Source organism: Lissotriton helveticus, chromosome 1_1, assembly GCF_964261635.1.
Source record: "Lissotriton helveticus chromosome 1_1, aLisHel1.1, whole genome shotgun sequence".
NCBI lineage: Eukaryota > Metazoa > Chordata > Amphibia > Caudata > Salamandridae > Lissotriton > Lissotriton helveticus.
In genome coordinates, this window is record NC_136057.1 from 1,240,373,473 (window position 1) to 1,240,399,729 (window position 26,257).

The following is a 26,257-nucleotide window of genomic DNA, read 5'->3' on the forward strand; positions in this document are numbered from 1 at the left end:
GCACCAGAGTGAGGTCTCCCGGGCGCCTGCACTCCCAGGGCTGTCCCGCGGAGGGCAGTGGTGTTGAGTGACTAGAGCGAGGTGCCCCGTGGAGGGCAGTGGTGGAGAGTGAGGAGTGACTGAGGTACCTGGAGGTGCTTGTTCCCACGGAGGCTGCCGCGAGAGGAGGCCCACCGTCTGCACTGCCCCGGCCGTCCCGCGGAGGGCAGTGGCTCCGCAGGTGCCTCCGAGTCAAGTGTCCCGCAGTCTGTCTGTCGGCCGGGCAGGTTTCTATGCTAATCCGCCCTGCGAGGAGGCGGCGGAGGGGGCGTGCGAGCCGCGCTCCGGAGCCATTTTGAATCAGTTTAAAGTTTGCTGCTCCGCTCCGAGGGTCCAGGCTGCTCTGCTCGGCTCTGCGGGACGCCCCGGGAGGTGGATGGGTTGTGCGGCCGCGGGGCAGGGCTCCCGCGGCGGGCTCTGGACATGCTGCGGCCCCCGCCGCTCCTGTGCTGCGGTCTCTGCCTGCTGCTGGCTCTGCTGCCGCCCGGCGCCTCGGACCCGCGCCCCACCGAGGACCGCACACTGGACCGGCTGCAGCGCATAGACATCGGGGGCCGGCCGGGGGGCCGGGGGCTCGGGGCCTCCACCCGGCCGGACTGTGAACTTCTGCGGCCGGACTCGTTCGCCTGCCTGCGGCTGGGGGTGCACATGCACGGCCAGGACTGCTTCATCAAGTACCGGCGGAAGCGCCTCACCGTCCGCTGCCTGCTGCCCCCCGGCTGCCTGCGCGCCGGCCGCCTGCTGCGGGGGGTGCTGGCCGCCCTGCCGGCCCTGGAGGGCTCGGGCTGCCACTGCTCCGGCGACTGCGGGGCGCTGCGGGGCCGGGACACCTGCCTGCAGGCCGGGGAGAGGACGCAGGTGGATCTGCGCTGCGGCCAGCACGGGGACATCCGGCTCCGGCTGAAGTTAAAGTCCGTGCACGGCGGAGGGCCGTTACCACAGGTTGCGGCCCCCCGGGCCCGGCTGAGCAAGAGGAGCGCCAACAGCAGCCCCCAGTTCCAGCTCCCCAGCTACCAGGTGTCGGTGCCGGAGAACGAGCCGGCGGGCACCCGGGTCATCACCCTCCGAGCCTCCGACCCGGACCCCGGCGAGGCCGGGCGCCTCGAGTACTCCATGGAGGCGCTCTTCGACAGCCGCTCCAACGACTACTTCGAGATCGACGCCGAGACCGGGGCCGTCAGCACCAGCCAGGCCCTGGACCGCGAGACCAAGGACACCCACGTGCTGAAGATCAGTGCCACCGACCTGGGCACCCCGCGGCGCACAGCCACCACCTACCTCACGGTCACTGTCAGCGACACCAACGACCACCAGCCGCAGTTCGAGCAGTCCGAGTACCGGGAGCGCATCCGGGAGAACCTGGAGCTGGGCTACGAGGTGCTGACCATCCGTGCCACCGACGGCGATGCGCAGTCCAATGCCAACATGCTCTACCAGCTGCTGGGCACAGGCGACGGGCCGGCGGTCTTCGAGATTGACTCCAAGACTGGGGTGGTGAGGACACGGGCGGTGGTGGACCGCGAAACCCAGGCCAGCTACCAACTCATCGTGGAGGCCACCGACCAGGGAAAGGACCCAGGCCCCAAAAGTGCCACCGCCACGGTCTACATCACGGTGGAGGACGAGAATGACAACTACCCACAGTTCACCGAGAAGAGGTACGTGGTGCAGGTGCCCGAGAACGTGCCCATCAACACCCAGGTTCTGCAGGTGCAGGCAACTGACCGAGACCAGGGTAACAATGCCCAGGTCCACTACAGCATTGTCAGTGGCAACATCAAGGGGCAGTTCTTCATCCACTCCTTCACCGGCAACATCGATGTGATCAACCCACTGGACTACGAGACGAGTCGCGAGTACAGTCTGCGCATCAAGGCTCAAGATGGCGGGAGGCCGCCCCTAATCAACACGACGGGGATGGTGGTGGTGCAGGTGGTGGATGTCAATGACAATGCACCCATATTTGTTAGCACTCCCTTCCAGGCCACGGTGCTGGAGAATGTGCCCATTGGCTACTCAGTGGTCCACATCCAGGCCAATGATGCGGATTCTGGGGACAATGCCCGCTTGCAGTACAGGCTCGTGGACACACCACCCGACTTCCCTTTCTTCATCAACAACAACACTGGCTGGATCAGTGTGTCTTCTGAGCTGGACAGGGAGACCGTGGAATATTACAATTTTGGGGTGGAAGCAAGAGACCATGGGGTTCCAGTCATGACCTCCTCGGCCAGCGTGACCATCTCGGTCTTGGATGTGAATGACAACAACCCCACGTTCACGGAGAAAGTCTACCACCTGAGGCTGAACGAGGATGCAGCGGTGGGTAGCAGTGTGCTTACCCTCACCGCCGTGGACAAGGACGTCAACAGTGTGGTGACATTTCAGATCACCAGCGGTAACACCAGGAACCGGTTTGCCATCACCAGCCAGAGTGGAGGTGGACTCATCACACTGGCTTTGCCGCTGGATTACAAGCAGGAGCGGCAGTATGTGCTCACAGTCACTGCCTCCGATGGTACACGCTCCGACATGGTCCAGGTCTATATCAATGTCACCGATGCCAATACCCACAGACCTGTCTTCCAGAGCTCCCACTACACGGTCAGCATCAGTGAAGACAAGCCTGTGGGGACATCCATTGTTACCATCAGCGCAACGGATGAGGACACGGGCGAGAATGCAAGGATCACGTACATCATGGAGGACAACATACCCCAATTTCGCATTGACCCAGACACTGGAACGATTACCACCCAGATGGAGTTGGATTATGAGGACCAGGCTTCATATACGTTGGCAATAACCGCCAAGGATAATGGAATTCCTCAGAAGTCAGATACCACCTATGTTGAGATTCTTGTCCTGGATGCCAACGATAATGCCCCTCAGTTTTTAAGAGACCGGTACCAGGGCTCTGTTTTTGAGGATGTGGCCACATCTTCCAGTGTGCTGCAGGTCTCGGCCACTGACAGGGACTCTGGGCTCAATGGGAGGGTGACCTACACTTTCCAAGGAGGGGATGATGGGGAAGGAGACTTCTACATTGAGCTTACATCTGGGATCATACGGACTGCCCGCAAGCTGGACCGGGAGAATGTGCCTGTCTACACCCTGAGGGCTTTCGCTGTGGACAAGGGCAGTCCACCGCTAAAAGCTCCTGTGGATATCCACATCACTGTCTTAGACATCAACGATAACCCACCCGTGTTTGAGAGGGACGAGTTTGACATCTACGTTGAGGAGAACAGCCCAGTTGGGTCGATTGTGGCAAAAATTGTGGCTTCTGACCCCGATGAGGGGACCAATGCTCAGATCATGTACCAGATTGTGGAGGGCAACATTCCAGAGGTTTTCCAGCTGGATCTCTTTAACGGAGACCTTATTGCGTTGGTGGATTTAGATTATGAGTTGAAAACGGACTATGTCATTGTGGTCCAGGCCACCTCGGCCCCCTTGGTGAGTCGAGCCACCGTCCACATTCGTCTTTTGGATAAAAATGACAACGATCCGGTGCTGGAAGATTTTGAAATACTCTTCAACAATTATGTGACCAACAAGTCTAACAGCTTCCCATCTGGAGTGATCGGGAAGATCCCGGCCTATGACCCAGACGTGTCGGACAAGCTGCACTACACCTTCATCCAGGGGAATGAGCTGAATCTGTTGATCCTGGACCCAGTGACAGGGGAACTGAAGCTCAGCCGAGACCTGGACAACAACCGGCCCCTGGAAGCCTTCATGAGGGTCTCCGTCTCTGGTAAGAATTCTGACTTTTTTCATGCTAGAGGTGGGTGGGGTGGCCTAGCTCAGACTGACATATGGTGAGGAGAGTTTCAAAAGGCTATTAACTGTGCCCTAGCCACTATGGATTCGTCAAACATTTAAGATGTTCGTGTAAACCTCTGTGAAATCGTTGAGTGTGAATTTCATATAAATAAGTTTCAAGCTTCTCTGTGAGCTTTTAGCTGGTGGGAGCAGAGACCATTGTCTGATCATCAAAGTGAATTGATGGGCTCTGCAGAAAAGAAGGCTTTGTTATTAATGCATTTGATGTGATCTGTGGCTTTTCTGTTGTGGCACATGGAGTGATGGCAAGCTAGGCTCGATTGGAAGCTTGTAGAATCCATCTTTGCATGCTGGGGCATTGAAGACTCAGGTTAACCCCAAGCGAAAACCTCTCAACATCAGGAAGTCCTCAGGGGTTGCACAATTGTTAAAGAAGTAAGTGTTTTTTAGCTTGCAGCAGAGTTGTGTGGTCCGGGTTTGAGCACATTTATGTGGTTTCAACACCTCTAAGTGAAACACGCAGAGACTCCCACGTGGGTGATTATGTTTTTGTTGATGGTGATGACGCGGTTGCACTTGGGCTAGTTTCTGTTGAGAATGTCAGGCAGCCATTATTCCCCAGGAAGTCGTGGTATGTTGGTTAATGGTACAGCTAAAAAAAAACATGAAGTGCAATGTTTGAATCAATCTGAGAAAACAGGAGCTTATTCAGGAAGTATTCCATTCCATCATTCTTCAATCTATTGGTCCCATGAATCTATCGGGGATCACCATGTGCAATGGGTGCTTTGGCCACTGTTTTCATAACTTTACTTCTTTCTTTCTCTTGTACCTGCCTTTCTCCTGATTTCTCTGGGTCAAAGTATGGTGATGAAAAAGATGTCCTGGTGCCCACCACCTGCCTAAATTTAGCACTGCTTATTATACAAAAAAAGTTAGACTACATGATGCATGATGCAAAGTGCCTTTGGCTACAAAGTCAGAACTGGTTGATGGTGTCACAACTGACGTGGGGCTACTTGGCAGTTCTGCAGCTCATAACTGCTTCCCAACTCTGCCCAGAAAGTGTGTATTTTGCTGTGTTCTCGGGATAAAGCTGTCGCGAAGAGAGCTTGGTGTGTTGCCTGTTTGTCAGATGGAATTCAGACACGTGGCACCTGAAATAGCAACATTGTGTGTAAAGTTTACTGTCACTGGGGGTCAGATGACGGCACAACCACCCCTGCACTGTGAGATTGTGTTCGGAAACAGTAATGCTGTAAGTACCGGTATGGAAATGGAAAAACATGCCAGTAACCACCTGGCAGGAGGTAATTGTGGGTCTCTGTTGCTGAGTGTTTATTTCGCATCACACATTTCCTGGTAGACACTTTTAGTCACAATGTCCGCTTTCTCCGTTCCTATGTCTTTCAGCATGGGCCCCATGGCACGTGTCACTAGTTCAGCTAGCTGTAGTTTTTACCCACCAAATGTTTTAGGTTGTGAAGTCATAACTATTATGAACACATTCATTGGCCAGGGTAAATTGTACCTTTCCACTGTCACTTTGGGTGGTTTACTGGGGTGAAAAGTCCCAGTTGACCTGTCACAAATGGACTCTACAGGACCCAGTTGTCCCACGTGGATTTATTGATCTATAAAAAGTGCCCTGTGCAGCCAGCTTACACCAGCGAGCAGATCTACCACCCTAAAAGCTGCAGGCGTGATTCAGTCCAACCCTCTGGGCATTCTAAACTCCGAGGGCATCCTTCCTTCCTCGAAGCTGACCCTATGAAACGAACATAGAAACACTGCAGCCCAGATCACCGAAAACACAGCGCTGCTGCAGCAGCAGCAGGAGGTGGCTGAACTTGTCAGTGGGACTTCATTGTGTCCTCATACGGATTAAGCCATTAGCAGTGCTTAATTTGGGCCAGTGGCTGCTGGTGGGGGCACCGGCACTTCTTTTTGCGGGATGAAGTTTATTTTTCCGTATCTCTTATTTACCGAGCGCAAATGGGGGCAAATGCATAGAACCGATGGGAGGCGGAAGAGAAAGAGGGCAAAACATTCAGAAAAGTTGAAAACAGGAACTTGCTGAAGTGGAATAATGGGGAGGGAGTGTCCGTTGGTGGATTAAAGCGGCTGTTTTGAAACTCCCAGTCCTGGTATTATACGCACCGACATTTAAATGCACCCGCAGCAGACTTCTAACGAGTTTCGGGCATCGGCACTTTTTCTTTCACAAATAAAGCACCGGCCGTTGGTAATATGCTTTTGTTAGCAGATATCGTGAAATTGCGACCATGAAGCGATTCCCTTAGTGGGGGTACTCTCTCTCCTTGGTCTGACAAAAAGTTACATTTGGTGGAGCAGATTTGAGCACAACGTGATTTTTGGAAGAAGCGCGTCAGTAGACTTTCTGTGACCCCGTGCTGGTGGTAAGAGTTGCAATTGGCTGGCTCTGATAAGTTGATTTGTTATTTGTGCAGCACGGGGTAGCTGCTCTGGCCTTGAACTGCCGCGTGTTTTCTGAAGGCTGCGAGACTCGTAGGTGCCAGGTTGCCCCATTTTATAGGTGGCATCATCACACTGGCATAAAAAAATTGAATCGATTTTTAAGCAGAAGCCCTTTGTTTCATGATATTATCATTTGCATCGCTAATTTGTAGCAATTGTATGGTGTCGTAGCACTTTTGGGTATCCGAGTGAGCCATCGAATCCACTGCTGGTTTTTCGCACATTGCATTGTGGGACTCGTAGTTTCTAATGTTATCATTGTAAATGTGGGCTGCAGCATGCAGGAACAGAGTTGGTGGGCGAAACGTTTAGAATAGCAGAAGGCGGGTAGATGGCGTGGGCCTCCTTGGTAGCACCCTCGTCTGGTTATATTGCCCGTGCCACCCCTTATCTACATGCCACTGCTGGGGCGTTGCGAGGCTGCCCAGGGTCCTGATGCAAACAATAAAATTGGGTCTTATTTCCCTCAGTCTGGTGGTAAAACAAGACAATATCTCGGATGCAGTGGACCCATCGGCCCCCTTGCCACTGCACCTACTGCACTAATCATCACCATGCACCCCTGGGTTAGTGGCTCCAGGTGTGCACGTGCCTTCGTGTCTGTCGTTGTCACTGTGTTCCGTGAGAGGGGGAGGGTCACCAATGGAGTTTCTTTTTTGTCTTCCTAATTCAATTACATAAAATGTACCCCACCCCTAATGTGGTAGTAAAATACAGCTATAATTGGGGTCCCGTGGCCCTCAGATCCATGGGCCCGGTGCCACTGAACCTGCAGAACTCCTGATAGCTACGCCTCTCTCGTCATGTCTCGTGATCCTGTCGGGTAGCAGGCAGGACACACTTACACCCCTCCACGCCGTTCACGTCTGATGAATCGCAGTTATAGTGAAAGTGATTTTACATGGTATTTAATGTGTGAAAGACAGACACCTGCTGAATACTGTGCAGAGGAAGCACTAAACCTTTATGGCCGTCGTTATCATCATTGCAATAACTGTGTTTGCTTTTCCTGGGGCGAATATTGCTTTTGCTGAGTCAATTGTTTCTTCTTGAATGTGCCCCTTGCTTTTATCCAGCTCGAACCCCACCGTCCCGAGCGAGGAGCAGTTTGCCGCCTTGTCCAGGGAAGCTGCAGGCTTCTCCCTGCCCCCATTCCCCAAACCAGGGTGCACCGGACCCTCTCATGGCAGACAGGGGACCGGTTCGTCTGGTGGTTCATGGGGATTTACAGAAACACCTGATCCACTAGGCACCGCACCAGCATCCATAATGGCACTCGGGTTAAGTGGCCCCACATTCCGCAGCTGTGGAACTCTGCGCGCGCGGGGGCCCTCCCTGGACACCCCGGGCGGGCGCGCGTCATTCCAGGCTCCACCTGCCTATCAGGAGCGCGCGGCGGGCTGATGCGTCAACGTGCTACTGTTTTCTCTTTCCACTGTTTAGACTATGGGTTATATAGGCACAGTGCCCGCAGGCGAATACAAGTAAATGCGCCCTTGGCATGCACGTTTGCACACGTGAAGCTGCCCTCGTTGCACAAGAACAGACCTCTTCTGGTGACAGCCATCAACGCCACTTGTTTCCAGCTCCATTCAAGCACAAGAGGTTGTACTTGGCATGGAGAGGTGCATCTGTTGTCTCTGTCATGGACCTTGGCAAGGGGAGAGCTGAGACCTACTCTCTACTCACCCCCCCCAGCCCCCCCCCCCCCACACACACACACTTAGCCAGACTGTCATCCTGGGAATTTTGGTTCTCCTGCCTTTGCCTCACTTCTTAAAAAGCGTTGACAACTCCATTAGGTCGCATCTTTGTGACCTATGGCTTTGCCAGTGTTTCTTTTAGCCACACCGCACAGCATACGTAATGTTGTGTGGCTAACGTTTAAAAAATACCTTTGATGCAGACTAATATAAGAGACACAATAATAAATGGTCGGGAAGAGTTCATTGTTAAACCGAGTTTGAGAGAGAGATGCATGAAAAAGAGAGGGGTCATATGGGGACAACGAGGAGGCACGTAAACTAGAAAGAAAACAAGAGACAACTGGAAAAAGTGACAGGAAGAGAAAAGTGGACAAATGGGAGGCAGAGATACTGAAAAGTGAGAGAGAGCAATATAGAGAAAGAAAGCATGGGAGTGATCTAGAAGTGAATGGGGTGAAAGGCAAAGAGAGGGAGTGATGGGGATAGAGAGAAGAAGCAAAGGGGGCCTCACATCTAGAAAGGGAAACCTTTGATGATGTATAGCACTGTACTCAACAATGTTTCATCTGTTTAACACGATGGGAACTTTGATCTGTCTATATAGTTATACATTGGTCATACAGAAACCGGAAATACACCGACGTGCCCCTAAAGGTGGGTCCCCAATATACTTTGTGCTGACTACTGTTTCTTTTCGGCTTGGTTTCATTGAGCGAGCGAGAGGGAGGGACAACATCTGTAAGTTCTTTCTTTCCACCTGTGACACTTGCAGTGCCTACTTTTCATGGCCCCGTCCTTAAGTTGTTTGCACTTTAACTTCTGCCTTGAAAGCAGGAGTTTCCCGCGGCAAAAAGCCACTATGTGCCTGTCTCCATCGCAGAGCCGCAGAGGAGCAGTTTTACCAACCATCAAGGGAAGGGTTCTTCTCTTCACGCACCAAGGGACTCTGACAAAAACTTACATCAAACGAGGCTGGTGACAATAGAAATATTGGCACGTGTTTCACTTTGGGGCAGGGTGGCATCACCTGAGAAGAAAACTTGGAAGGAGTTAAGTGCCCTAGCTTAAATGTACATTTAGTTTTGTATCTTATTGATACAGCTCACTGACAGCCAGGTCTAACCCTTCCAGGCACTACAGGCCTATGAACCTCATACAAATCATAAATCAGATGGGTCAAAATCAAGGAGGTGAAAAGTCATGGAGGGAAGGCTGGGAGGGGGGACGTTCGTCTAAAATATGCCCTGCTGAAAATCACCAGTGCAATTTTATGAGCACCAGGAAGTCAAACACGAATATTAAACTGTACTTAAAGTGCCAGGCAGTGACGTCCACACCAGCTTCTTTCAAGTCTTAACAGTAGCTTATCTTTCAACTGCTGATATGTGTCTAGCCACCGGGGAACGATGCCACGTCTAATAAAAAATGATTCGTGCTGGCTTTGTTTTATTCCAGCTGCGCATGGCGTTTACATAAAACAAAACGACGAAAAGTAAAATGATCGAGTTTCCCTTTAGGGTGCGTGCATGTACATGCTTAGTTCACAACAAGCATTGGCAAGGCCAATAGCTCTTCCCCAGTGCGAGAGCTATTGTCTCCGTTTTTTTAGCCATGTCGCGCAGCTGCCTGGATACTCTGCAGCATGGCTGAAAGTACAAAAGCATCTGTCATAGTTATAGCAATTTTTTTTACTAAGTAAACCAAATGTCTTGCAAACGACTTTCCATGTGAAACGGTTGTGAAAAGGGCTTGTGCAGAATTTGATGACTTGAGTAGTTCACCTGGCACTCTCCTTTTCTGTCTGTGTTTGTCAGACCCCCATGCCTAGTGCTGCGTCCTGGGCGGAGCGCTACCTCCCTAAATGTACAAGTCATTTCAAGGCAGACATTTTAAGCTGCCACCCGCTTTCAAGAAACAAAGTAGGCCTACATTATTTATAATGTTTTAAATATGTATGGTGGTACACTTTTGTTTCTCTTGCTCTTACCTTTGTATGGAGGTATGAGGTCAGCCGTGCACATTTAACTATCACACCAGATTGTTGTGATATATTTCATAAAGGTCCAGAGGTATAGTCTAGACGTTTTTACAAAGTATGTTGCTGTTACACAGACCGGGGAGTAGGTTGCACTACTTACACCACATAAATAAATGATGTCGTGCGGCACTTGAATTAAATTCATTTTTTTGTGTTTTGTTGTAGAGTATGTACCATATTGTTTGGATGACAAGCAGTACTGCTAGTCATAAGCTTTTTCTCCCTTCATAACACGTTTGTTTATAAGTAGGCGTCTGGAGCCGGAAAATGGTACACTACCAGAATATTGAGGTCTAGATATTGCGCTACAAAAAGGGATGATGTATGTCTGTAAGAGAACATAGATGGGAAGTTAAGAATAAAACATCTATACTTGTATACACTGACAGACGTAGTTGCACATGTATGGCACTGCTTTCTCTCCAATGCCACTCTTGGAAGTGCCAATTTAAACCTGTGCTACTGCTCACACTTCACCCAGTATTTTCGAACCACATGGCTCGCATTTACCTCCATTGTTACTACTTACAGGGTGTCATTTTACTCTAGTGTAGATCATTTAACTGCCATCTTGAATTTTATAGTAATCATAGACTGAATGTTTCTGTCATTGAGGGCTTATTTTGACTTGGTAAAAAAATGCATTGCTCTCGGGCGGTTTTCTACCGTTTCCCAGCCACTTCCATGTTGAAAACGCAGTTTGTCAACTGAGAATGCGCACTCTCTTCCCTTTTCATGATGTTGCTGTGAAAGGGAACACAGGCTCTCACATTTGGCAGTACCACAGGATGCAGCCAACCAGAAGTTATATGCAGACTAAATTCAGAGCTATAAACAAATTGTACTTTCAGTATGTCCCTTCATTTAGCCTCTTTCCAAGAAGTGCCAAGCTGAGGAATGCGGAGGAGTGTGCGATGACCAAACGATGACCGCAATTAGGATTGTCGTCTTGGTCAAGCTAACCCGAGGGCCTCCGTTGACTATTCCAACACTGACACAATAGTGCAAGTGTTTGTCAGCTGTTATACTTTACATTCAGATGCTCTTTAGGTTTTTGGAGGAGGCCTGGTGGTGCTGTTATAGGGACAGGTTACCAATATGTTTATCTTCAGCACCAGTGACTCAACAGGAGTAGCTGAAGTGCCTCGCTCTTTCCTGGACAAACTAGATACAATGCCCTCCCCGAACTGTCTAACCTCCCTGAAACTTTACTTAACATGTTCAGGTCATGCAAAAATTAGCCAGACTGAATACACCCTTACGCTTCATTCGGCGGATGCCCTGGGCTCTTGAATGATACTTCATCACTCCTTAAACTCAATAGTGGCAGGATGGACGCTGTTGCGGGGAGATCCTCCTACCTTGAACGGTAGCCCGCCCAAGCACTTTTCTACGTCTCTGGCTGCACTTTATCTTTCCTTGACGACCAAGGCACTATATATGGATGAGGACTATTTATGTGACACATAAAAGATGAGAAACTCCTCTTCCCACTTGTAGTGGTTGTTACTGTCACCCACCTCCTCAAGGGTTCATGAACTTCACAAAGATGAAAGGCTGAGTCAAGCATGAGTAGATTCAAACGTGAAGCCTTTAAATTGCAGAAGACATCCAATCAGCGGGTGCCTTCACCCGGTGCTTCACCTTGCAAGAGGCTGCCCTGAAGGAATCTATCTTTAATTTGTCCTTCTTGGGTCAGAAGATTGTTATTCAGAGTGTTAAAGGTTGCCCCATCTGTTTTCCCTGCTTGAGTGTGTGGAAGGCTTTTGTACTCTGTCAAAATTCCTGAGCACTTAAGTGCTTCACCTGTCATTGGTCTGAACGCTGCTTTGTGGTCTAAAGGTGGAACATATGTGTTAGCAAATCCCACGGAGGGATGTATGGCATTACGACGCGTTCTTTTACAACGCGTGCCGTTACAACGCGTTTTTTTCAACGCAAGTCGTTACCACGACTTGCGTTGGAGGGGGTGCGGACTTAGGAAATTTTTAATTTACTATTCCAACACCAGCCTACGTATAGTAGGGAAGGTGTTGGATAGTAAATTAAAAAATTCCTTGTCCTGCAGCGCCCTCCAGCACAAGTCGTGGTAACGACTTGCGTTGAAAAGACCGCGTTGTAACGGCACGGCGGTGTAACAGCCGCGTCGTAAAGGCTGTTCACCCCCACCGAGTGGTGTGCGTTTTTGTGTGTGAGACCTCTGTTTGTCCTAGAGAGGCATTTGATACATTAGTATCATCTGTTGTAATTATGTTACAACAACTTAATTATATGACATGCAGCATTTATGTTGAAGTAAATTGTGCATATATGACCTTATTAAACATTACGGGGACTCTTTGGCGGATTGTTATTAATGATAATGTGAATAAAGGTTTTACAAAAATGCAGTTTACGACTATGAAGACACCAAGAGAATAGTTGTGGTCTCTGTTTTGTATAACTACCACGCCACCTTGATTGTGAGACCCATGTGAACAACAGACAGACGTTTGTGGTCACCGCGATAGAAGAATAATGAATTCCATTTTCCCACTTAAATGGCTAATAGAATTGTATGGTTCACTGACCTTCATTAGATGCCTTTGATAAATTAGAGATAATAAGTCTGTTCACTGCAATTATACGGCACTGAGTGGCCAAATTATGCAGCAGGGTTGGCTAAATTATGCGGGATGAAAAGGCAAAATATGTGGCATAAAGTGGCACATTTACATGGCAGTATTATTTCAATATTTTAGCACAATTAATTCTGTCTGGGCGAAAGTTTCACCCCACTATTACATTTTCAGCACATAAATGCAGCAATCAGCACATGAAGTGCGACCAGTTGACTTTTGCAGTGGCTTGGCATGTGCATTACCACTTGTGGCGCCACCTTTTTTTTTTTTTCTGTTTTAAGTAACTTTTGATCGGTTTTGAGCTGGAATTTTTTTTGTTGAAATGTGAAAATTACTTAAAAGATGGTGAATTATGTGAAAAGTGTGGCAAATTCATAATTATGCACTAAAGACTGCCAGCACAGAATGACGTTATACAAATTTTCTTGACTAGAAGTAGAACCCCCCCCCCTTATCAGACTTTGCCAGCTGTGAGAAGTATTTACTCGTTACAGGAACTTTTTGTGCTACAGTATTACTAACTCTTGGTCCGATTAAATTGGTATTCCTTTTAAACGCATATTCCAGGTGCACTGTGTGCGCACGCTTGGCGTACATTACACCCACATTTCGCGCATTCAAGCAAATGTTCTTAATTCTGATTGTATTGTATTGCACTGTCTTTGTTTTGGTCCTATGTGGGAAGTGTTTCATGACCTGAGTGATGACCACGAGGTGCGGTGATCATGTTATGGGGTGCAGTGTATTACAGTTTGTGGATGGTGAAGTGTGAGAGAGAAGCGTGCAGTTTTCTGGTTTTCAGTTTTCTGGTTGCTTTGAACAGCTAGTGCCGTGGGGAGTTATTGCAAAGGCTGGTGGTGGTGGGAGGGCGTAACCTCAGCTACCTCAGTTAAAAGCTGTGATAGGTAGGGCTCGAACTCTTTGTCCTGCCCTCCTCACCATGACCACCACCTCCAGCTGCCGTGGGCAGCACCCGTGGCCACTGGAAGCCGATGCAGGACAGGCAAATCCTTTTCCCCACCCACCCATCCCTTAAGTCAGTAGAGTTGATGGAGCATAGGTTAGTCATGCTAATTTCTATATCATGATGTTTTTCAAGTGCTGGAAGGCTATATCATTTTCTGTTTTAATTCTATTTGCAGAAAAGTGCTACGTTATATTTTTGCCTTTTGTCGTATTGGGGTGGGGAAAATTCATGGTTGGCTGAGACAGTTCAGGTCACCTGGGTATCTCACATGCCGGCACAGAGAATACTGGTGTCACATGGACCTCAAAGAGGGTGCTTGTGGCAATCGGTAAAGAAGCTGCAACTTTTCAGGGGGCTGGGCGCCGTCGTGGGCCTTACCCACCTTCCCACGCATGCACAGTTGCGCTAAGGGACAGTAGCCCTTTGGGGTGATTGGAGGATGCCGTCTGTGCCAGGGGACCAAACATGGTCTGGCTGCATAGAGTAGGTGTCATGTGGGTGATGGGGGTGTACCCTAGGTAAGGTTTTCCTATGGGGTGAGCAGACCTCTGGCAAAAGTAAAGAGGGCAGGGACTTGCATATGTGTGATTGTTCTTTTCCTGCTGTAGGATAGGGCCTTAGAGGGCCCAGAAAGATCAGAGGTGCCAGGGGGGACCTGGTCAAAGGGCAAGCCATGCATTTATACCAATGATTGTTTGTTTATGCATGGGGAGGTATGGGGTTGTAGGTAACTAGAATGTTATGAGTAGACCGGGTTATGTCAGTGGGAGGTCATTAACGTGTCCCCTCCATAATAGTTTGCTTAGCTTTTTACTTCTGTGAGTTTTCCACTGAGATTTTGTATATAGGGCCCGGATCCTCCCAGCACGTCCCCGCCCCCACCCGGAATCCCCAACCCACATGAATATCCAGCCAGAGATTTGCGTGGGTTAAAAAGGCCATGTTTAATACACATTACCACATAAACATGACAAAGAAGTTAAATTGCATAATTAGAAAACACAGTTTTAATAATTGACATTCAAAGATGGTATGAAACCCCCCCAGCCCTAAGGGGGGTAGAGGTACTGCGCCAGGTGCAACCCACCTGCGCCCTGGAGTGATGGGCCCTCCCCTCTGATCCTTGTCCGCCATTCCGGGGCCCACACCCCGACCACCAGGCTGCCCAGGAACCCAGGAGGCTCGAAACCTGTCGCCCTAGCCTCCCCAGCCGGTGGTCACCTTTTCCCAGTGGAGAACTTACCGTCTCCCCCCCTCAGTGCTGGCCTAGGGAGTACGCAGGGCGGACTCCCATCCATTCTGTGAGTAAATGTCAATGTTCGTAGGTCTCTTTACCGTCACAAGGGTGACCAAGGGCCTTAGGTCTGTCACCCTCCCCACCTACGTTCTGTACAAATGACCAAAGTCCTTTTATCCAAGCATCTGTGCCCAAGTCCGACAAATGCACTCCATCTTGGTGGTACATTGCTTCACCAGAAATCATCCTGTGTGGAATCCGACACAAGCGGCCCTTCTCTGAGCACAACTTGGCCAACTCCCCGTTGAGCCGCCGAACTGACACGTTCAGGGACCTCGCCCGCACTCCGGGGCCCCAGGTGCTATGCGGGATCATGCAAGACCAAGCTATTTTTGCCAAAGGAAAGACTCGCCCCAACCATGCGAACTCCGTCAGCAATGCTTCCTTGACCGCTTGCCGACTTCTGTCCACCATATCGTTCCCTCCCAAGTGAAGGATGATCAAGTCAGGAGTCCTCGGCCCTTCCTGGTCTCTTATCTCTTCCACGAGCCGCCGTAGGTGCCGAATACGCAGGCCCCCAACGCCTCGCCACAGGAATTCCGTTCCGCGCAACCCCACCGGCTTCTAGACTCGCCGCAACCGCACCATGGCGCGCCGCACGAACGAGTGCCCCAATACCCACACCACCTTTGCGGGCATCTTACTGCATAAGATAGAAATAGAAAAGTCAACACAAGTTTTGGCAGGTTATCAACATGCAGACATAACAGTTCGGGTCTGATGTATCTCCTGAAGCAATTGGACGACCAGCGCCCTACCCTCTTCACCATGCTGGAAGGCAAGCCTGCCCCCGCTGCCAAAGTGGCTGCCCCAATCCTAAAGGAATGCGAGGAATAGCCAGAGGCCCCCAATCCCATCTGTGCTAACGCCAGGCCCAAGACTGCCTTAAATTGATATTGGGAAAGACAATGGCCTTGCTCGTGTACATACAGGGCCGGCCCGCCCATGGCAGGGCGCAAGGACAAATATTCCTGAAACTGGGTAACTGGACATGTGATCACCCCGGGGACCGCACTCAACTGAATGGTAGATCCCTTCCCACCCTGATCCGTTTTGGACTTCCTTAGGACCACTACCAACCTCTCGGCGATACTGATGTGTCTCTGAACTACAGGCCCCTCCCGTGATCTGTCCTAGAAGAACCCACCAGTTCGCTCACTCTGAAGGCCCAATAAAAGGCTAATGTAAAGGCTGAGCCAAATAAGACGCACTCAAACCGGGAACAACACACCTTGGGAAGGACTCCTATGATGCCTCCTAATGTAGCAATATCCAGCGGCTTCCGGCAGTCTCGCCTGGGCCCCTCTAGTCCGGCCCACCCTGTGAGGGCCTTTTGTACCACAAAATATGAGCTTGGGTCCCTCTCCCCTGCTAGCCTGGCAAAGAAACCTATCGCTGACACGTGCGCCCTTGCGTATGACACCGCCCTGCCCTGGTCCCTTAAAACTTGAAGGAAGCCATATATCGCTTCCTGGGAAAACAGTGCTGGTATACCGGCCCCTTGCACAAACAACCTGTAGGAATTGAAATGCTGCTGATATGCTCTCCTGGTACTGTCACTCAGAGAGGCACCTACCAGCCCCGCTAACGCGGGGCTCCAATCGTCCACAGTGATGAAGGGAACCCTGTCATCCGCTCTTCCGCCTGCGGGTGGAATCTCCGAAAGTCCTGCAACTTTGAACGAGACAGAGCATCAGCAGCGTGATTGTCAACCCCCGGTATGTGTGCCGCCCTAAATGTTAAATTTAGTTTTAGACATTCCAACACCAAGTGTTTTAACAACCTCAACACATGCTTGCACGAGGCCCCCTGCCTGTTGATGGCCTCTACCACTGCCATGTTATCAGACCAGAAGATCACTGACTTGTTCCTGAATCGCTCAGCCCATATGGCTACTGCTACAACAATTGGGAAAAGTTCCAGGAAGGCTATGTTCTTAGTTAAACCCACCTCATGCCACTCTGGTGGCCACTGCGCCCCACACCAGGACGGGCCCAAAATGGCCCCAAAGCCACAACTGCCTGCAGAGTCAGTAAACCAGCCCAGATCAGGGCTAGACACCATAGGGGCCGGCCACACCACCTTACCATTGAAGTCTTTCAGAAAATTGCGCCAAACCACCAAATCCTCCTTAACCTCGGCCCTTAGGCGTACTCGGTGGTGCTTGTGCTGCAACCCCCCATTGCCCTGGCAATTGACCTGGAGAATGGGCGCCCCATGGGAATTATCCTCAAGGCGAAATTGAGCTGGCCCACCAGAACCTGTAACTGATGTAACGTTACCTTAGGTCCCAGCAGAGCATCCTCAATGGCCTGCGAAAAGGCCTGTACCTTGTCCAGGGGCAACCTACACTCCCCTGCCACTATGTCAATCTCAATGCCCAGGAAGGTCATACATGTCTCTGGGCCCACTGTCTTCACTGGCGCAAAGAGGACCCGGAATTCGTGAAACAAAGCTACTAGCTGTTCTAGGGCTCTAACAGAGTTTTCTGAGGCAGCCGGCCCCATGACCATGAAGTCGTCTAAGTAATGCACCACCCCCTCATACCCAGTCCTGAAGGTAAAAACCCACTGCAGCATGGAGCTGAAGGTCTCAAAGTATTTGCACGAAACCGCACACCCCATTGGCATACACCTGTCATAGTAGAATTGGTTGTTCAACTGAAACCCCAATAGATGATAATCATCAGGGTGTACTGGCAATAGGCGAAAGGCGGATTCGATATCTGTCTTGGCCATGATAGCCCCAGGCCCCAAGGCCCTCACCTTTTGCAAGGCAGCATCAAAGGAGGAGTAAGTCACTGTGCACAAGGCTGGGTCAATGGCGTCATTAACAGACGTCCCGCGGGGAGCTGACAGGTTATGTATCATCCTGAACTGCCCCTGCTCCTTTTTAGGCACCACCCCTAGTGGGGAACAAACAAATCCCGCCAAAGGAGGGGAAGGGAAGGGGCCCGCAACACGCCCCAAGGCGCGCTCCTTCTCAACTTTCTGGGCCACTACTAAGGGGTGCCTGCGCGCTGACAACAGATTGTTACAAAGGCTGACTGGAGCTACATCGTGGGCCGGGATGCGAAAGCCTTCAGAGAATCCTAAGTAGAGAATTTTGGCTGCTGACCTATCAGGATACTGATTGAGCCAAAGGATCACTCTCCCAATGTCCACCGGGGAGGGAAGCTTAAGGCTGTGGAGGTTTGACGTCCCTGCCTCCTGTCCCCTCCCGCTCTTTTGATTTCTTAATGCGTTTAAACTCTGGGTGTGAGGGGTGGCCACAGAACGAGCAGGCATGTCTAAACTTGCACTGCCCCGTGGGCCAGGTGCACATCTTTTTGTTGAAGGCCCAACATGTACCTTTCTTTTCCCCTGGGCCCCCCTGAGATGTCCGAAAGGGCTGTTTGGTATGCTGTTCCCTATTGTTAACACTCTCTAACCACACGTTAACCTCAACCTGGTCCCACCCTATGTTCGGGTTGGCCGCCTTCGCCCACCTAAAGTCTCTGTCGTAGTCCAACCACGCTGTCCCACCCAGGGACGCATGGGCCTTCAGAATCTTATTCGTGTAGAACACCAATGAAATTGCCAACTCTGGCTTCTTCTCCAGTATCACAGTATTAAACACATGAAAACCCTCCAACCAATTGGCAAATGACTCCTCCACTCTAGGTTTTCTGTCCCATAAGGACCCCTCCTCCCCCTCTTTCTCCTTGTATTCCACTTCCCGCCTCTTTGGCCTAATCAGCGCGAATATGTCCACATATTCCCCTTTCCAAATTTTTTCTTCCATTTCACTGGAAACATGGGTGGCTAGCGTCCCTGGTTGAGAACACATTACTCTGCCCCCCCCCAGCCAGCACCAGCCCCTCAGCGGCCTTGCCTGGTTCGTCCCCAGTCTTACCTCCCAAAGGTGTTGATGAACCTGTCGCCATAGGGAAATCAAGCCCAGGTGCAATGGGTGTCTTGTCACGGGCCTCGACCAAGAGGGCTAATTGTTTTTGTATATTGCTTAGTGCAACCTGCTCTGCCGATCTCGGGGGCACCCAGGGAGCCACTGCCGCATTATTAGACCCGGGGCTGGCCGGGGGCGCTGCCAATTGGCTCACAAGGGTGGCCATCGTCGCTAGTATTCCTGCTGTGTGGTCTTGAGTCACCCCTACCGGCACACTTATCTGTTGCTGAGGTGCTGGGGAGGGGGTTACCAACGTTTTAAGTGGCTCAACCGGCGTCTCCGCTGGTGCCAATACCTGTAGGGCTTCCCTAATCTCTGCCAGGGCTGTCCTTACCGGGTCAGCCGGCGCGCTCGTGCTTTTATCCCTTGGTTAATTGCTTGGAGTGGGTGCAGGGGAGGGCGTTAATCCTTGCGGGGATGGGATGGCGGGACCTACTGGACTCTCGCCCCCGCATGCTGGCACCTTCGCGGCCTGAGCCCTGCCTTTTCTGTGCTTGCCCCCCCTTTCCCCTTGCCTTGAACTCTAGGTTTCTTAACTAAAGGAGGGAAAGCTGCCCTGGGTGGTACACCTTCTCTGCGTGGGCGCTCCCCTATGCTCACAGGTGCTGGGTCCTCAGGAGCCTCTAGCTCCTCTTCGCTACACTCATCGCCATTGCCGTTGCCCAGCTTGGCTAACACCATTTTCAGCAGTTGCGCGATTTCAGGATCAGTATCCTTTCACTTATGGCTACCCTTCCTTCCAGGCATCCTGTGACTAGGTATGTTCGAGTTCCCAGCGATCGCTTATTGCGTGCCTCCCGACTGCCCGATCTCTCCTTTGTGCTAAGTACGTGCTATGGTTACTCGCACGCTGCTCCCAGGCTGACTCGCTAATCTTAGGCTGGTCCCCGCATCAACCAAGACCGCCCGCACTAATTTCCTGACCGCCTGGTGCGCGATACTCGCGGCCCTCCTGTAGTCCTCTCGCCGGCTTCCCGCACACGTGGAAGTGACACCGGAGGCCCCCGATCGCAACCGAAGGGAATCCGGGGCTCCGAGCCGAAGCGCTGTGTTTCGCCGCTGCACCCGCTCCCCACAGCTACGCCCGGGGCCCCCCTCGCCGCATACACCCCCTTACCTGATGTGCCGAGTCGCCGCCGAAAGGACACCGCAGTGTTCCTTCGCCTGCACGCTTCCCCGTCACAGCCGCCTCAAGACTGCTCACCGCCTGACCTCCACACAGCACGGGGGGAACTTAAGTTAAATAAACTAGGGATAAGTGCGGAGGCACAGGTCGCGGGCGAGTGCAGCCGGTCCGGCGAGGAAGAGGGGGACAAAGAGACCGGGGTCACTGACCCGAGCCCCTAAATAGGCCCCGGTCTCCTCCCCCCTCGCACCTCACCGGAAATGCGTCACTGACTAACCCGGAAGTAAATGGGTGGGCGGAGGCCACGCGGCGATCCGCCCAACCCCCAGATTACAGGAGGAAAAGGAGGGGGGGCGTGAACCGGGGGGGCCGGGCCCTAGAAGCGCGCTCTTTTACCGTCGCGCTTGGCATAGTTATGGTGCTGAAGTGGAGACATCTGTTGGGATGGGCATTTTTATTTTCATAGCATATCTGAGAGACATTCTGAGATGTAAGGAAGTGGTTAGCTTGTATAGACATTTGGGACCTGCAGTAGTGGAATATAATAAAGTCCTCCAGATTGTCCATCTGTGTGTTACAGATTACTTCAGTTTTAATCCTTGTCTGTTCATTTGGAGATATGTGTTTTTTGGCAGTACAGTGTTGGTGATGGACTACCCTGATGGCAGTTATACGCACACATTTTAATAAAAATGTGTGCTTGTTGCTAATCACCCTTTTCTTTTGCCTAATCCGGTTTAAGGTTTCTGTCGATATTTTCTCCATTTTAGCGTGCAGCACTCCATAATGCTCCATCCCAAACAAGCACCTGAATTAATCAGCTCTGTAAAGGGCATGGATCATCCGTGCCACAGAGGAGTTGCACAGCCATATGCACAAATGTAAATGATATTCACACATAATCCATATTTTCTCCAAGTTCATCCAATTTTTATTCCAAGTTATATTCCAATGTTTACTCGTTTTTTTCACCATCACGTCAAAGACACGAAGTTTTCAAATTTGTATGCATCTTAATACTCTGAGAGTGCCCATCCGGGCTTAATCACAGGCAATTGCTTAAAACTTCAAGGTTCCAGAACAATCCTTTCTACCCAATGCATTTCGGTCCACTTGACCTTCTTCGGGGGTATCTACAATGTTAAAAGCAGGTTTTAATAAACGCTCCATTAATAAAAGCTCCATTAGTAAAAATGCACCAACAACCAAATAATCCGAGTGTCTCTCCTAGTTCATAAGTGCTACAACTAAACAGTGTATATTAACTCTTGCGCGCGCTGTTAGCTACCCCGTCCTGTATTCTTAAACTAGCCCATAAGGACTGCCCCATTTCACATGATCATAATGTGCCCTCTCGGTAAACCTCGCGCTCGAGACAAATATAGTGAGACTAAAGTGAACAATCTACTAAAGTGCAACCCACGTCTGCCTTTCCAAACCCACCATCAATCTTTGAACATACCTGCTCAAACGTTCTGAATGTTAAACCACCTCACTTTCCTCAACTCCCTTCGACTGCGTGCTGAGTTTTCTTAACTCTCTACATAACGGTTTATAACCCCTTCCACCCACCTGTGTTCGTTTCTTTATCACGTGGTTTCTGTGCCTCGCTGTGTTTCTTAAAGTGCACCCTCCCCTTCAATCGCCTTGCAACTCAAAATGTACTGTGCTAAGTTTCCCCATACCCTGTATGCATTTATAAACTTAAAAATAAACATGAAAATAAACAATGTGAATCACCGCTGAGATAATCGAATGAGTTACAAGATTTACAAATAACAACATATTAGTGTCACGTTGTGAATCAGTGCTCTAAGTGTTCACTTGAAACCAAAGAACGTTGTTGGTATTTCCAGAAATGTTGCTCCTTCATGTTCAGAGAATGAGTCTTTGACGTGAATATTCAGTAGCTCCAATTGTAATCTGTATACAATGTTCAGCGGGGTGCTCTGGCAGGGTTAGGGACATGATTCAATAAACTGCACTGTAAATAGTCCTGCAGCACACCCTTTTCTTTTGCCTAATCCGGTTTAAGGTTTCTGTCGATATTTTCTCCATTTTAGCGTGCAGCACTCCATAATGCTCCGTCCCAAACAAGCACCTGAATTAATCAGCTCTGTAAAGGGCACGGATCATCTGTGCCACAGAGGAGTTGCACAGCCATATGCACAAATGTAAATGATATTCACACATAATCCATATTTTCTCCAAGTTCATCCAATTTTTATTCCAAGTTATATTCCAATGTTTACTCGTTTTTTTCACCATCTTTGTCTCGAGCGCGAGGTTTACCGAGAGGGCACATTATGATCATGTGAAATGGGGCAGTCCTTATGGGCTAGTTTAAGAATACAGGACGGGGTAGCTAACAGCGCGCGCAAGAGTTAATATACACTGTTTAGTTGTAGCACTTATGAACTAGGAGAGACACTCGGATTATTTGGTTGTTGGTGCATTTTTACTAATGGAGCTTTTATTAATGGAGCATTTATTAAAACCTGCTTTTAACATTGTAGATACCCCCGAAGAAGGTCAAGTGGACCGAAATGCATTGGGTAGAAAGGATTGTTCTGGAACCTTGAAGTTTTAAGCAATTGCTTGTGATTAAGCCCGGATGGGCACTCTCAGAGTATTAAGATGCATACAAATTTGAAAACTTCGTGTCTTTGACGTGATGGTGAAAAAAACGAGTAAACATTGGAATATAACTTGGAATAAAAATTGGATGAACTTGGAGAAAATATGGATTATGCGTGAATATCATTTACATTTGTGCATATGGCTGTGCAACTCCTCTGTGGCACGGATGATCCGTGCCCTTTACAGAGCTTGTTGCTAATCAACCATTCCCAGTTTTCCATGGTCTTGCTCCTTAAATCCCATTCTTCTGTAACATGAAGAGTTTGCTGCTCTAATTTGTTTATTTTTCCAATATTGCGTCACATACCATAATTGTTGCTGTATAAACAGCAGGTGTAACTGTTACCCAATTTAATAGTGCTCAGATTATCAGTCTGGGAAGCAGGACAATTTGAATTACCCCTGCTGGGATTTGAATTCTGAATTCTCAAGTCATTATTCATTGCAAATGAATTTATGGAAAATGCTCAATCCCTACTTGGTTGTGACTGGTTCTTGGTTGTCCAAAGTTCGCTTAATTGCAGCAGACTTTCAAGCTTCATTTTTGCATTGCAGATGTAGTGGAATCCTGTAAAAATGAGCTGTAACTGTCGCGCTGTGATTCTTATTATTATTATTGTTATTGTTATTATTATTATTTTTTTTTAAGGGCTGTAGGTTAATTCATTGGCTTTCTGAAAATAATTGTGTTCCCAATCTTTTAATAATATATGGTGAGTGACAAATGACTCAATCTAGTTATTTATGTTAAAATGCATGTACTATAATATATTGTACAGACTTTCCATTGGTTGTAGTATTTATTTAAGATTGCCAGATACATAAAATAGTGCTCCTTAAAGAATTAGGGACCTGGTCGCAATGGCACTATACACTGAAGTAGCCCTTTAGTACTCTTTAATCTACACTTGCATGCTTATTCAATTGGCCCAATGACGTCTAAATGGAAAGAAAATGGGAATACTCACGGAGTAGTTCTATATAATTTAAACAAATAGAAAGGACTGCTCCCTCTTTGCACTTTTACTAACGTTTGGCGTTTCAGATACAATTCATAGAGGCACTTTAGAGTACCTGTTGGACCTGACCCTTTTGGCAGGTTCACCCCGAAACTTTTTGCTTTTTCCTAGCCTGTTTCTGGAACCTGGTGTTGGTGATTTTAGGCCTTTGCGCACTTTTTCACTGTGGTACAGTGTAAATTGCGTGTGCTCTCTGTGTATGTGTGGTGAGTGGCCTGCCCTCCCATAGGAATGAATGGGGAATATGTATGCCCATGGTAGTTCCTGATGTGTGGGGAGTGCAGGGTCGAGTTTGGTATGTACGAACTCGTGAGATTGAATGCTGCGTAATGGTATATGCGGCGTGATTGTGTCTAGTGTAGAAGTGCCACTTTTAGAGGTTGGCATATTTGTGTAATTTGTGTCTGGCGTGTGATTGGCTGAGGCTGGCTAGTGAGCCTGGCTCCAAGAGTCTGGGAGGGTCTCCCCGGTGGTGAATGGAGTGTTTAGCATGCTGATGTGAGGGGAGGAGTGAGCCTGGGCCTGCTTGTGGATTGACCGTCTGGTTTGAGGGTCCTGAATGAGGCTGGGTTTTCCCCACACAGTGCTGGCTCCACCCCCTGGGGTGCGTCTGATGTCCCTAGCCTGGCCAGTGAAAGGAATTCCCTATAACCAGTTCTAGCTGGTTCTCACACTGCCTGCACCCTTTAGACAAAGGATTTTGGGTATAAAAAGGGTGCTGTGACACTCTAAAAATGTTCTTGTTTCTGACTTGAATCTGCCAGGGGCGGGCTCTGCCCAGCCCCTGGATGCCTGGAGGACTTCTGGGGGACCCCTCTGCCTTGCCCGGGCTGATAGGGGGACTTTTGCTTTGCCCTGGATACCTGATGGACTTGTCCTGGATGCTGAAGGACTTTGCCTGGACTTTGCTGGCTTCCAGCGCCTGGAAGCGCTGCATCTTGACCCTTAGCGCCTGAGAGCCCTTTATTCTGCCCCTAAGCGCTTGGTAGCGCTTTGCTAGCTGTGCAGGCGCCCACCCTGCTGGGGGTGCGGTGGCGAGTGCCCACCTCGCTTATTTTTTTATGATTTTGTCCCCTTGCAGGTGCTCACCCCGCCAGGGGCCTGGCCGCTATTTTTATATTTTTAATTTAACTCGAGGGAGCCCACCCCTCGGTTAATTATCCCTCAGCCTACAAGTGCCTGAAACGGGCCGGCCGGCCGGCCAATGGCAGCGCGGCCCGGCCGGAAGTCCCGCCCCCGCAGCCCGAGAAGGAGAGAAGAAGGCACCTGGGAGATGGCTGCCGGTGCCGCCGGTGCAGGGCTCCCATTGCTGAGGGAGAGCCACGCAGGCACCAGCCGGCAGTAAGCAGAGGGCGGGGGGGGGGCGCGGGGCACATTGCCGGTGCCCGCGCCCGCCGCAAGTGAAGGATCGCCGGCCTCAAGGAGGAGACCGGAGGAGCCAAAGTCAGCCCCCAAGAGACCGGTGAGTGGGGCTTTGGTATTTCGCCCCTGGGGCGCTGGTACATTTAGGGCGGCCCCAGAGGGCAGCGGGCCGCCCCAACATTAGAACTGAGCCACGGGGCTCCAACGAAGGCCCAGCAGTTGCTCTCCGAGCCCTGAGAGGCTCAAGGTGCCAGATTTGTTGTGAGAGGCTCGTGGGGGGCATATTTTACTGTGGTGCATTAAGGGCGGCTCCGGTTGGCAGCGGGTTGCCCCAACGTTGCCTAGAGCCCCGAGAGGCTCCCTGGGGGCATGTTTGTTTAGAGCCCCGAGAGGCTCCGTGGGGGCGCAGGTCGGTGCCGGTGTAGGCACAGCGACCACGGGGGCATTGTGATTCAAAGAGCCTGTGTGGCTCCCCTGGTCCCCTCCATTATTTGCAGAGCCTAGAGAGCTCTAATGTGCACAGTATGTAGGTGCAGAGCCTGTGTGGCTCCAACCGAAGGTGCGGTTTTATTTCTAGGGCCAGTGAGGGCCCTGGCGCAGTTTTGAGTCTCCAGCTGCCCAGCAATTAGTGGGCAGCTGCACCGTTTAGGCACTTGGGATTGTCCTCAGGTGCCCAGCAAGTAGTGGGCACCTGCAACGTTTAGGTTTCGCGCCAGTGGCGCACCCCTGACTGGCGCTGCATGGCAGCGCGCCCTGACATTCTGGACACAGGGCTCTTTAGTCCCTTTATTAGATAGGGGCTGGTATGTGATTTTATTTAGGCGCAATGTGATTATCTATGTGATGGTAATTGCCTAATGTGAGTTTGGCGCAATGTAATGTGGTGCTAGGAAATGTATTGCATTTAATATGATTACGCACCTTGATCTCACACCTCTGAATGTTTTTATGCATCATGTGTTTTTGCGCTATTGAGTTACGTTCTGGCACCTCTAAATGTTTTTATGCATCATGTGTCTTCCTTGATTTTACACCTCTGAAAATGTTGGTTTATGCATCAAGTGTTTTTCCTTCCCTGCACCTCTGAATGTGTTTTTGATGCATCATGTGCCTTGTTCTTACACCGCTGAATGTAGGTTTATGCATCATGTGTTTTTCCTTCCCTGCACCTCTGAATGTGTTTTTGATGCATCATGTGTAATGTGTTCT

At 50.1% G+C, this 26,257-nt stretch overlaps 1 protein-coding gene across 3 annotated transcripts in view; it reads left to right on the forward strand.

The window, feature by feature from the left end:
- The first annotated feature begins 203 nt into the window (after positions 1 to 203).
- Positions 204 to 26,257, forward strand: part of CELSR1 (cadherin EGF LAG seven-pass G-type receptor 1) — a 543,153-nt gene continuing 517,099 nt past the window's right edge. For 2 of the 3 annotated variants that reach the window (XM_078679759.1, XM_078679776.1), the window contains exon 1: positions 205 to 3,799. In XM_078679759.1, coding sequence (XP_078535885.1) covers positions 463 to 3,799 — 3,337 coding nt within the window. In that variant the 5' untranslated portion in view covers positions 205 to 462. Of the gene's footprint in view, positions 3,800 to 26,257 lie in introns of all 3 variants that reach the window. The other variant, XM_078679766.1, reaches the window with a different exon arrangement.